The sequence below is a fragment of the Bombina bombina genome, chromosome 9, assembly GCF_027579735.1.
Source record: "Bombina bombina isolate aBomBom1 chromosome 9, aBomBom1.pri, whole genome shotgun sequence".
Classification (NCBI taxonomy): Eukaryota; Metazoa; Chordata; class Amphibia; order Anura; family Bombinatoridae; genus Bombina; species Bombina bombina.
This window is the reverse complement of record NC_069507.1, coordinates 264,334,955-264,349,200: the sequence shown is the minus strand read 5'-3', so window position 1 is coordinate 264,349,200 and position 14,246 is coordinate 264,334,955. Positions and strand designations below refer to the sequence as shown.

General features: G+C 39.2%; 1 protein-coding gene across 1 annotated transcript in view; it reads left to right on the top strand.

The window, feature by feature from the left end:
• The first annotated feature begins 12,098 nt into the window (after window positions 1-12,098).
• Window positions 12,099-14,246, top strand: part of LOC128640568 (scavenger receptor cysteine-rich type 1 protein M130-like) — a 296,798-nt gene continuing 294,650 nt past the window's right edge. Inside the window, exons 1-2 of the mRNA XM_053693039.1 lie at window positions 12,099-12,138; window positions 12,196-12,495. Of these exons, the coding sequence (XP_053549014.1) occupies window positions 12,099-12,138; window positions 12,196-12,495 (340 nt within the window). The remainder of the gene's footprint in view (window positions 12,139-12,195; window positions 12,496-14,246) is intronic.

Below are 14,246 nucleotides of genomic sequence, written 5' to 3'. Positions count from 1 at the left end.
TGTGTGTAACCCTGTGCATCATATAGAGATATCACAGTTACTGTATACAGGATAATGTCACATGTGCTGCTAATGTCACTGAGTGACTCTGTGTGATATACATGTGTGTAACCCTGTGCATCATATAGAGATATCACAGTTACTGTATACAGGATAATGTCACATGTGCTGCTAATGTCACTGAGTGACTCTGTGTGATATACATGTGTGTAACCCTGTGCATCATATAGAGATATCACAGTTACTGTATACAGGATAATGTCACATGTGCTGCTAATGTCACTGAGTGACTGTGTGATATACATGTGTGTAACCCTGTGCATCATATAGAGATATCACAGTTACTGTATACAGGATAATGTCACATGTGCTGCTAATGACACTGAGTGACTGTGTGATATACATGTGTGTAACCCTGTGCATCATATAGAGATATCACAGTTACTGTATACAGGATAATGTCACATGTGCTGCTAATGACACTGAGTGACTGTGTGATATACATGTGTGTAACCCTGTGCATCATATAGAGATATCAGTTATTGTATACAGGATAATGTCACATGTGCTGCTAATGTCACTGAGTGATCTGTGTGATATACATGTGTGTAACCCTGTGCATCATATAGAGATATCACAGTTACTGTATACAGGATAATGTCACATGCTGATAATGTCACTGAGTGATCTGTGTGACTATACATGTGTGTAACCCTGTGCATCATATAGAGATATAACAGTTACTGTATACAGGATAATGTCACATGTGCTGCTAATGTCACTGAGTGACTCTGTGTGATATACATGTGTGTAACCCTGTGCATCATATAGAGATATCACAGTTACTGTATACAGGATAATGTCACATGTGCTGCTAATGTCACTGAGTGATCTGTGTGATATACATGTGTGTAACCCTGTGCATCATATAGAGATATCACAGTTACTGTATACAGGATAATGTCACATGTGCTGCTAATGTCACTGAGTGATCTGTGTGATATACATGTGTGTAACCCTGTGCATCATATAGAGATATCACAGTTACTGTATACAGGATAATGTCACATGTGCTGCTAATGTCACTGAGTGATCTGTGTGATATACATGTGTGTAACCCTGTGCATCATATAGAGATATCACAGTTACTGTATACAGGATAATGTCACATGCGCTGCTAATGTCACTGAGTGATCTGTGTGATATACATGTGTGTAACCCTGTGCATCATATAGAGATATCACAGTTACTGTATACAGGATAATGTCACATGTGCTGCTAATGTCACTGAGTGACTCTGTGTGATATACATGTGTGTAACCCTGTGCATCATATAGAGATATCACAGTTACTGTATACAGGATAATGTCACATGTGCTGCTAATGTCACTGAGTGAACTGTGTGATATACATGTGTGTAACCCTGTGCATCATATAGAGATATCACAGTTACTGTATACAGGATAATGTCACATGTGCTGCTAATGACACTGAGTGACTGTGTGATATACATGTGTGTAACCCTGTGCATCATATAGAGATATCACAGTTACTGTATACAGGATAATGTCACATGTGCTGCTAATGACACTGAGTGACTGTGTGATATACATGTGTGTAACCCTGTGCATCATATAGAGATATCACAGTTACTGTATACAGGATAATGTCACATGTGCTGCTAATGTCACTGAGTGATCTGTGTGATATACATGTGTGTAACCCTGTGCATCATATAGAGATATCAGTTACTGTATACAGGATAATGTCACATGTGCTGCTAATGTCACTGAGTGATCTGTGTGATATACATGTGTGTAACCCTGTGCATCATATAGAGATATCACAGTTACTGTATACAGGATAATGCCACATGTGCTGCTAATGTCACTGAGTGATCTGTGTGATATACATGTGTGTAACCCCTGTGCATACACTATAGAGATATCACAGTTACTGTATACAGGATAATGTCACTGTGCTGCTAATGTCACTGAGTGACCCTGTGTGATATACATGTGTGTAACCCTGTGCATCATATAGAGATATCAGTTACTGTATACAGGATAATGTCACATGTGCTGCTAATGTCACTGATGTGACTGTGTGATATACATGTGTGTAACCCTGTGCATCCTATAGAGATATCACAGTTACTGTATACAGGATAATGTCACATGTGCTGCTAATGACACTGAGTGATCTGTGTGATATACATGTGTGTAACCCTGTGTATCATATAGAGTGTGTAACCCTGTGCATCATATAGAGATATCACAGTTACTGTATACAGGATAATGTCACATGTGCTGCTAATGACACTGAGTGACTCTGTGTGATATACATGTGTGTGACCCTGTGCATCATATAGAGATATCACAGTTACCGTATACAGGATAATGTCACATGTGCTGCTAATGTCACTGAGTGACTGTGTGATATACATGTGTGTAACCCTGTGCATCATATAGAGATATCACTGTTACTGTATACAGGATAATGTCACATGTGCTGCTAATGACACTGAGTGATCTGTGTGATATACATGTGTGTGACCCTGTGCATCATATAGAGATATCACAGTTACTGTATACAGGATAATGTCACATGTGCTGCTAATGACACTGAGTGATCTGTGTGATATACATGTGTGTAACCCTGTGCATCATATAGAGATATCACAGTTACTGTATACAGGATAATGTCACATGTGCTGCTAATGACACTGAGTGACTGTGTGATATACATGTGTGTAACCCTGTGCATCATATAGAGATATCACAGTTACTGTATACAGGATAATGTCACATGTGCTGCTAATGTCACTGAGTGACTGTGTGATATACATGTGTGTAACCCTGTGCATCATATAGAGATATCAGTTACTGTATACAGGATAATGTCACATGTGCTGCTAATGTCACTGAGTGACTGTGTGATATACATGTGTGTAACCCTGTGCATCATATAGAGATATCACAGTTACTGTATACAGGATAATGTCACATGTGCTGCTAATGTCACTGAGTAACTGTGTGATATACATGTGTGTAACCCTGTGCATCATATAGAGATATCACAGTTACTGTATACAGGATAATGTCACATGTGCTGCTAATGTCACTGAGTGACTGTGTGATATACATGTGTGTAACCCTGTGCATCATATAGAGATATCAGTTACTGTATACAGGATAATGTCACATGTGCTGCTAATGTCACTGAGTGATCTGTGTGATATACATGTGTGTAACCCTGTGCATCATATAGAGATATCACAGTTACTGTATACAGGATAATGTCACATGTGCTGCTAATGACACTGAGTGACTGTGTGATATACATGTGTGTAACCCTGTGCATCATATAGAGATATCACTGTTACTGTATACAGGATAATGTCACATGTGCTGCTAATGTCACTGAGTAACTGTGTGATATACATGTGTGTAACCCTGTGCATCATATAGAGATATCACAGTTACTGTATACAGGATAATGTCACATGTGCTGCTAATGTCACTGAGTGATCTGTGTGATATACATGTGTGTAACCCTGTGCATCATATAGAGATATCACAGTTACTGTATACAGGATAATGTCACATGTGCTGCTAATGACACTGAGTGATCTGTGTGATATACATGTGTGTAACCCTGTGCATCATATAGAGATATCACAGTTACTGTATACAGGATAATGTCACATGTGCTGCTAATGACACTGAGTGACTGTGTGATATACATGTGTGTGACCCTGTGCATCATATAGAGATATCACAGTTACTGTATACAGGATAATGTCACATGTGCTGCTAATGACACTGAGTGACTCTGTGTGATATACATGTGTGACCCTGTGCATCATATAGAGATATCACAGTTACTGTATACAGGATAATGTCACATGTGCTGCTAATGTCACTGAGTGACTCTGTGTGATATACATGTGTGTAACCCTGTGCATCATATAGAGATATCACAGTTACTGTATACAGGATAATGTCACATGTGCTGCTAATGTCACTGAGTGACTCTGTGTGATATACATGTGTGTAACCCTGTGCATCATATAGAGATATCACAGTTACTGTATACAGGATAATGTCACATGTGCTGCTAATGTCACTGAGTGACTCTGTGTGATATACATGTGTGTAACCCTGTGCATCATATAGAGATATCACAGTTACTGTATACAGGATAATGTCACATGTGCTGCTAATGTCACTGAGTAACTGTGTGATATACATGTGTGTAACCCTGTGCATCATATAGAGATATCACAGTTACTGTATACAGGATAATGTCACATGTGCTGCTAATGACACTGAGTGATCTGTGTGATATACATGTGTGTAACCCTGTGCATCATATAGAGATATCACAGTTACTGTATACAGGATAATGTCACATGTGCTGCTAATGTCACTGAGTGATCTGTGTGATATACATGTGTGTAACCCTGTGCATCATATAGAGATATCACAGTTACTGTATACAGGATAATGTCACATGTGCTGCTAATGTCACTGAGTGATCTGTGTGATATACATGTGTGTAACCCTGTGCATCATATAGAGATATCACAGTTACTGTATACAGGATAATGTCACATGTGCTGCTAATGTCACTGAGTAACTGTGTGATATACATGTGTGTAACCCTGTGCATCATATAGAGATATCACAGTTACTGTATACAGGATAATGTCACATGTGCTGCTAATGTCACTGAGTGATCTGTGTGATATACATGTGTGTAACCCTGTGCATCATATAGAGATATCAGTTACTGTATACAGGATAATGTCACATGTGCTGCTAATGACACTGAGTGACTGTGTGATATACATGTGTGTAACCCTGTGCATCATATAGAGATATCACAGTTACTGTATACAGGATAATGTCACATGTGCTGCTAATGTCACTGAGTGATCTGTGTGATATACATGTGTGTAACCCTGTGCATCATATAGAGATATCAGTTACTGTATACAGGATAATGTCACATGTGTTGCTAATGTCACTGAGTGACTCTGTGTGATATACATGTGTGTAACCCTGTGCATCATATAGAGATATCACAGTTACTGTATACAGGATAATGTCACATGTGCTGCTAATGTCACTGTGTGATCTGTGTGATATACATGTGTGTAACCCTGTGCATCATATAGAGATATCACAGTTACTGTATACAGGATAATGTCACATGTGCTGCTAATGTCACTGTGTGACTGTGTGATATACATGTGTGTAACCCTGTGCATCATATAGAGATATCACAGTTACTGTATACAGGATAATGTCACATGTGCTGCTAATGACACTGAGTGATCTGTGTGATATACATGTGTGTAACCCTGTGCATCATATAGAGATATCACAGTTACTGTATACAGGATAATGTCACATGTGCTGCTAATGTCACTGAGTGACTGTGTGATATACATGTGTGTGACCCTGTGCATCATATAGAGATATCACAGTAACTGTATACAGGATAATGTCACATGTGCTGCTAATGTCACTGAGTGATCTGTGTGATATACATGTGTGTGACCCTGTGCATCATATAGAGATATCAGTTACTGTATACAGGATAATGTCACATGTGCTGCTAATGACACTGAGTGACTGTGTGATATACATGTGTGTAACCCTGTGCATCATATAGAGATATCACAGTTACTGTATACAGGATAATGTCACATGTGCTGCTAATGTCACTGAGTGACTCTGTGTGATATACATGTGTGTAACCCTGTGCATCATATAGAGATATCACAGTTACTGTATACAGGATAATGTCACATGTGCTGCTAATGTCACTGAGTGACTGTGTGATATACATGTGTGTAACCCTGTGCATTATATAGAGATATCACTGTTACTGTATACAGGATAATGTCACATGTGCTGCTAATGACACTGAGTGACTGTGTGATATACATGTGTGTAACCCTGTGCATCATATAGAGATATCACAGTTACTGTATACAGGATAATGTCACATGTGCTGCTAATGTCACTGAGTGACTCTGTGTGATATACATGTGTGTAACCCTGTGCATCATATAGAGATATCACTGTTACTGTATACAGGATAATGTCACATGTGCTGCTAATGTCACTGAGTGACTCTGTGTGATATACATGTGTGTAACCCTGTGCATTATATAGAGATATCACAGTTACTGTATACAGGATAATGTCACATGTGCTGCTAATGACACTGAGTGACTGTGTGTGATATACATGTGTGTAACCCTGTGTATCATATAGAGATATCACAGTTACTGTATACAGGATAATGTCACATGTGCTGCTAATGTCACTGAGTGATCTGTGTGATATACATGTGTGTAACCCTGTGCATCATATAGAGATATCACAGTTACTGTATACAGGATAATGTCACATGTGCTGCTAATGTCACTGAGTGATCTGTGTGATATACATGTGTGTAACCCTGTGCATCATATAGAGATATCACAGTTACTGTATACAGGATAATGTCACATGTGCTGCTAATGACACTGAGTGATCTGTGTGATATACATGTGTGTAACCCTGTGCATCATATAGAGATATCACAGTTACTGTATACAGGATAATGTCACATGTGCTGCTAATGACACTGAGTGATCTGTGTGATATACATGTGTGTAACCCTGTGCATCATATAGAGATATCAGTTACTGTATACAGGATAATGTCACATGTGCTGCTAATCTCACTGAGTGACTGTGTGATATACATGTGTGTGACCCTGTGCATGATATAGAGATATCACAGTTACTGTATACAGGATAATGTCACATGTGCTGCTAATGTCACTGAGTGATCTGTGTGATATACATGTGTGTAACCCTGTGCATCATATAGAGATATCACAGTTACTGTATACAGGATAATGTCACATGTGCTGCTAATGTCACTGAGTGATCTGTGTGATATACATGTGTGTAACCCTGTGCATCATATAGAGATATCACAGTTACTGTATACAGGATAATGTCACATGTGCTGCTAATGACACTGAGTGATCTGTGTGATATACATGTGTGTAACCCTGTGCATCATATAGAGATATCACAGTTACTGTATACAGGATAATGTCACATGTGCTGCTAATGTCACTGAGTAACTGTGTGATATACATGTGTGTAACCCTGTACATCATATAGAGATATCACAGTTACTGTATACAGGATAATGTCACATGTGCTGCTAATGACACTGAGTGATCTGTGTGATATACATGTGTGTAACCCTGTGCATCATATAGAGATATCAGTTACTGTATACAGGATAATGTCACATGTGCTGCTAATGTCACTGAGTAACTGTGTGATATACATGTGTGTAACCCTGTACATCATATAGAGATATCACAGTTACTGTATACAGGATAATGTCACATGTGCTGCTAATGACACTGAGTGATCTGTGTGATATACATGTGTGTAACCCTGTGCATCATATAGAGATATCAGTTACTGTATACAGGATAATGTCACATGTGCTGCTAATGACACTGAGTGATCTGTGTGATATACATGTGTGTAACCCTGTGCATCATATAGAGATATCAGTTACTGTATACAGGATAATGTCACATGTGCTGCTAATGACACTGAGTGATCTGTGTGATATACATGTGTGTAACCCTGTGCATCATATAGAGATATCACAGTTACTGTATACAGGATAATGTCACATGTGCTGCTAATGTCACTGAGTGATCTGTGTGATATACATGTGTGTGACCCTGTGCATCATATAGAGATATCACAGTTACTGTATACAGGATAATGTCACATGTGCTGCTAATGTCACTGAGTGACTGTGTGATATACATGTGTGTAACCCTGTGCATCATATAGAGATATCAGTTACTGTATACAGGATAATGTCACATGTGCTGCTAATGACACTGAGTGATCTGTGTGATATACATGTGTGTAACCCTGTGCATCATATAGAGATATCACAGTTACTGTATACAGGATAATGTCACATGTGCTGCTAATGTCACTGAGTGACTGTGTGATATACATGTGTGTGACCCTGTGCATCATATAGAGATATCACAGTTACTGTATACAGGATAATGTCACATGTGCTGCTAATGTCACTGAGTGATCTGTGTGATATACATGTGTGTAACCCTGTGCATCATATAGAGATATCACAGTTACTGTATACAGGATAATGTCACATGTGCTGCTAATGTCACTGAGTGATCTGTGTGATATACATGTGTGTAACCCTGTGCATCATATAGAGATATCACAGTTACTGTATACAGGATAATGTCACATGTGCTGCTAATGTCACTGAGTGATCTGTGTGATATACATGTGTGTAACCCTGTGCATCATATAGAGATATCACAGTTACTGTATACAGGATAATGTCACATGTGCTGCTAATGTCACTGAGTGACTGTGTGATATACATGTGTGTGACCCTGTGCATCATATAGAGATATCACAGTTACTGTATACAGGATAATGTCACATGTGCTGCTAATGTCACTGTGTGATCTGTGTGATATACATGTGTGTAACCCTGTGCATCATATAGAGATATCAGTTACTGTATACAGGATAATGTCACATGTGCTGCTAATGTCACTGAGTGATCTGTGTGATATACATGTGTGTAACCCTGTGCATCATATAGAGATATCACAGTTACTGTATACAGGATAATGTCACATGTGCTGCTAATGTCACTGAGTGACTGTGTGATATACATGTGTGTAACCCTGTGCATCATATAGAGATATCACTGTTACTGTATACAGGATAATGTCACATGTGCTGCTAATGTCACTGAGTGATCTGTGTGATATACATGTGTGTAACCCTGTGCATCATATAGAGATATCACTGTTACTGTATACAGGATAATGTCACATGTGCTGCTAATGACACTGAGTGATCTGTGTGATATACATGTGTGTAACCCTGTGCATCATATAGAGATATCACAGTTACTGTATACAGGATAATGTCACATGTGCTGCTAATGTCACTGAGTGATCTGTGTGATATACATGTGTGTAACCCTGTGCATCATATAGAGATATCACAGTTACTGTATACAGGATAATGTCACATGCGCTGCTAATGTCACTGAGTGATCTGTGTGATATACATGTGTGTAACCCTGTGCATCATATAGAGATATCACAGTTACTGTATACAGGATAATGTCACATGTGCTGCTAATGATACTGAGTGACCTGTGTGATATACATGTGTGTAACCCTGTTCATCATATAGAGATATCAGTTACTGTATACAGGATAATGTCACATGTGCTGCTAATGTCACTGAGTGACTGTGTGATATACATGTGTGTAACCCTGTGCATCATATAGAGATATCACAGTTACTGTATACAGGATAATGTCACATGTGCTGCTAATGTCACTGAGTGACTGTGTGATATACATGTGTGTAACCCTGTGCATCATATAGAGATATCACAGTTACTGTATACAGGATAATGTCACATGTGCTGCTAATGACACTGAGTGATCTGTGTGATATACATGTGTGTGACCATGTGCATCATATAGAGATATCACAGTTACTGTATACAGGATAATGTCACATGTGCTGCTAATGTCACTGAGTAACTGTGTGATATACATGTGTGTTACCCTGTGCATCATATAGAGATATCACAGTTACTGTATACAGGATAATGTCACATGTGCTGCTAATGACACTGAGTGATCTGTGTGATATACATGTGTGTAACCTTGTGTATTATATAGAGATATCACAGTTACTGTATACAGGATAATGTCACATGTGCTACTAATGTCACTGAGTGATCTGTGTGATATACATGTGTGTGACCCTGTGCATCATATAGAGATATCACAGTTACTGTATACAGGATATTGTCACATGTGCTACTAATGTCACTGAGTGATCTGTGTGATATACATGTGTGTAACCCTGTGCATCATATAGATATATCACAGTTACTGTATACAGTGTAATGTCACATGTGCTGCTAATGTCACTGAGTGACTGTGTGATATACATGTGTGTGACCTTGTGCATCATATAGAGATATCACAGATACTGTATACAGGATAATGTCACATGTGCTGCTAATGACACTGAGTGATCTGTGTGATATACATGTGTGTAACCCTGTGCATCATATAGAGATATCACAGTTACTGTACAGGGAGTGCAGAATTATTAGGCAAATGAGTATTTTGACCACATCATCCTCTTTATGCATGTTGTCTTACTCCAAGCTGTATAGGCTCGAAAGCCTACTACCAATTAAGCATATTAGGTGATGTGCATCTCTGTAATGAGAAGGGGTGTGGTCTAATGACATCAACACCCTATATCAGGTGTGCATAATTATTAGGCAACTTCCTTTCCTTTGGCAAAATGGGTCAAAAGAAGGACTTGACAGGCTCAGAAAAGTCAAAAATAGTGAGATATCTTGCAGAGGGATGCAGCACTCTTAAAATTGCAAAGCTTCTGAAGCGTGATCATCGAACAATCAAGCGTTTCATTCAAAATAGTCAACAGGGTCGCAAGAAGCGTGTGGAAAAACCAAGGCGCAAAATAACTGCCCATGAACTGAGAAAAGTCAAGCGTGCAGCTGCCAAGATGCCACTTGCCACCAGTTTGGCCATATTTCAGAGCTGCAACATCACTGGAGTGCCCAAAAGCACAAGGTGTGCAATACTCAGAGACATGGCCAAGGTAAGAAAGGCTGAAAGACGACCACCACTGAACAAGACACACAAGGTGAAATGTCAAGACTGGGCCAAGAAATATCTCAAGACTGATTTTTCTAAGGTTTTATGGACTGATGTAATGAGAGTGAGTCTTGATGGGCCAGATGGATGGGCCCGTGGCTGGATTGGTAAAGAGCAGAGAGCTCCAGTCCGACTCAGACGCCAGCAAGGTGGAGGTGGAGTACTGGTTTGGGCTGGAATCATCAAAGATGATCTTGTGGGGCCTTTTCGGGTTGAGGATGGAGTCAAGCTCAACTCCCAGTCCTACTGCCAGTTTCTGGAAGACACCTTCTTCAAGCAGTGGTACAGGAAGAAGTCTGCATCCTTCAAGAAAAACATGATTTTCATGCAGGACAATGCTCCATCACACGCGTCCAAGTACTCCACAGCGTGGCTGGCAAGAAAGGGTATAAAAGAAGAAAATCTAATGACATGGCCTCCTTGTTCACCTGATCTGAACCCCATAGAGAACCTGTGGTCCATCATCAAATGTGAGATTTACAAGGAGGGAAAACAGTACACCTCTCTGAACAGTGTCTGGGAGGCTGTGGTTGCTGCTGCATGCAATGTTGATGGTGAACAGATCAAAACACTGACAGAATCCATGGATGGCAGGCTTTTGAGTGTCCTTGCAAAGAAAGGTGGGTATATTGGTCACTGATTTGTTTTTGTTTTGTTTTTGAATGTCAGAAATGTATATTTGTGAATGTTGAGATGTTATATTGGTTTCACTGGTAAAAATAAATAATTGAAATGGGTATATATTTGTTTTTGTTAAGTTGCCTAATAATTATGCACAGTAATAGTCACCTGCACACACAGATATCCCCCTAAAATAGCTATAACTAAAAACAAACTAAAAAGTACTTCCAAAACTATTCAGCTTTGATATTAATGAGTTTTTTGGGTTCATTGAGAACATGGTTGTTGTTCAATAATAAAATTAATCCTCAAAAATACAACTTGCCTAATAATTCTGCACTCCCTGTATACAGGATAATGTCACATGTGCTGCTAATGTCACCGAGTGATCTGTGTGATATACATGTGTGTGACCCTGTGCATCATATAGAGATATCACAGTTACTGTATACAGGATAATGTCACATGTGTTGCTAATGTCACTGAGTGACTGTGTGATATACATGTGTGTGACCCTGTGCATCATATAGAGATATCACAGATACTGTATACAGGATAATGTCACATGTGCTGCTAATGACACTGAGTGATCTGTGTGATATACATGTGTGTAACCCTGTGCATCATATAGAGATATCACAGTTACTGTATACAGGATAATGTCACATGTGCTGCTAATGACAGTGAGGGGGTCTGTGTGTTGATATCTGACAGCAGTTATTGTACCTGACTGATTTTTATGTTTGTGTTTTACAGATGAGCCAGAAGACCTGAGACTTGTTGGGGGACGATCTAGGTGTGAGGGGAGAGTGGAGGTGAAGTACAATGGAACATGGGGTACAGTGTGTGATTATGGGTTTAACAATAAGGCAGCTGATGTGGTTTGCAGACTGCTGAGCTGTAACAACTTACATGGACAGAATGTGGTGAAGGATAGCCCATATTTTGGAGCTGGATCAGGTAACATCTGGCTTGTTTTTGTGGCATGTGGAGGAAATGAACCAGCCCTATGGAAATGCCGGCATGACCTTTATGGAGAACGTTACTGTAATCATGGTAATGATGTCAGCGTGATCTGTTCAGGTAGGAAATTCCCATTATACACTGAATAATACAAATAATAAGTCTGGGGTTTCACCATTTCTCTGTCTAAAACCAACTCAATCAAACCTTAGGCTCTATTGCAATGTGCTAGTAAAGCTATGGTATGGGGGGTTTATGTTTTGTTTTTCTATTATGACCTTAAATGAACATTAAACTGCTGATAACAATTACAGTTAGTACTCACTGTGCTACACAGTTGTTTCTTCTGCAGCTGTCTTCAATGTCATTCTCTTATATTAACCACTTACACGTATCACTTAGTGACGCTCTGTATCTTCACACTGGGCGCCCCCATCTTGTAGCTTATAGTTGTTATGTAACTATTAATTGTGCACAAATGTAACTGTTATGGAGTTATTATGCAAATACTGTGACTCTGTTTGTTTATGGTGACATTGCATTGCCTTATACTTCCTGTTCCTACCCCTGACCTGGATGTAGTTATTTAGTGCAATATGATTCCTCACACTAACAGCTTGTAGTGTCTTTATTTCTATACATGAAACATGGTGTCAGAAGTAACTAGAACCAGGATTGAGCCTCTTGCTTGGAGCACAGTAGCACAGCTTTATAGTGATATCCAGTTCATGAACGAATCGTTCATTTGAACTGGATCTTTTCAGTGAACTGTATGAATCAGTTCACCAGACTGAACTGATTCGTTTCAAACAGTTCACTTCCTGAGTCTGCAGCAGCTCTGGTAATACGATCCTAGAGTGAGTTCTGCTTCTGCTAACTCCTCCTTTGCAATGAATCACACAGCAGAATCTCACTCTAGGATCATATTACCAATGCTGCTACTGACTCAAGAAGTGAACTGTTCGCAAACGAATCAGTGTACTGTTAACTGACTCCTTTGCAATGAATCATTCAGTTAACAGTACACTGATTCAAAGATACCCCTAACTGCACCTAAATTAACCCTTACAAAAGCAGCAGGTCTCAACCTTATATTTATAAACCATACAGAGTTTGGGTCTGATTAAATAATACTATTATCTCATTAACTTTAGTAAAAGTGACAATAGAATATGACCTTAGTTTCCTCCATAAAATTGTATTTTAAAAGTATTAATGTTTAAACAGCCCCAAACTCTGTATGGCTTATAAATAAATATAAGGTTGAGACCTGCTGCTTCTGTAAGGGTTAATTTAAGGTGCAGTTAGAGGTATATTTGAATCAGTGTACTGTTAACTGAACGATTCATTGCAAAGGAGTCAGTTAACAGTACACTGATTCAAATATACCCCAAACTGCACCTTAAATTAACCCTTAGAGAAGCAGCAGGTCTCACCCTTATATTTATTTATAAGCCATACAGAGTAGATATGCATATCTTAGGAAAATACATACAACACAGTACATAGAACAGAGTATACAGCATGCTCTGTTCTATGTACTGTGTTGTATGTATCTGTGAAGGAGCCAACGCTGCCTGCGAGGACTCAGGAGGAGCTGAACTGTTAGACACTGAATCATGAGTCATGATTCAAACATCGGATCAGCGGGCAGAGAGTCTGCAGTAAGAGAATCTGCAGCTCTGCATCACATGCTCAAGTGAACTGATGAATCGGTTCAGTTAATCGAACTGTCCTAAATGAACCGAACTTCCCATCACTACTTTGTGAGTTACAGCCTAAAACGTTTCTTTGTTTTCTTTCTGATATTTGAGAGCTTAGAGACTTAAAGGGACACTAAACCC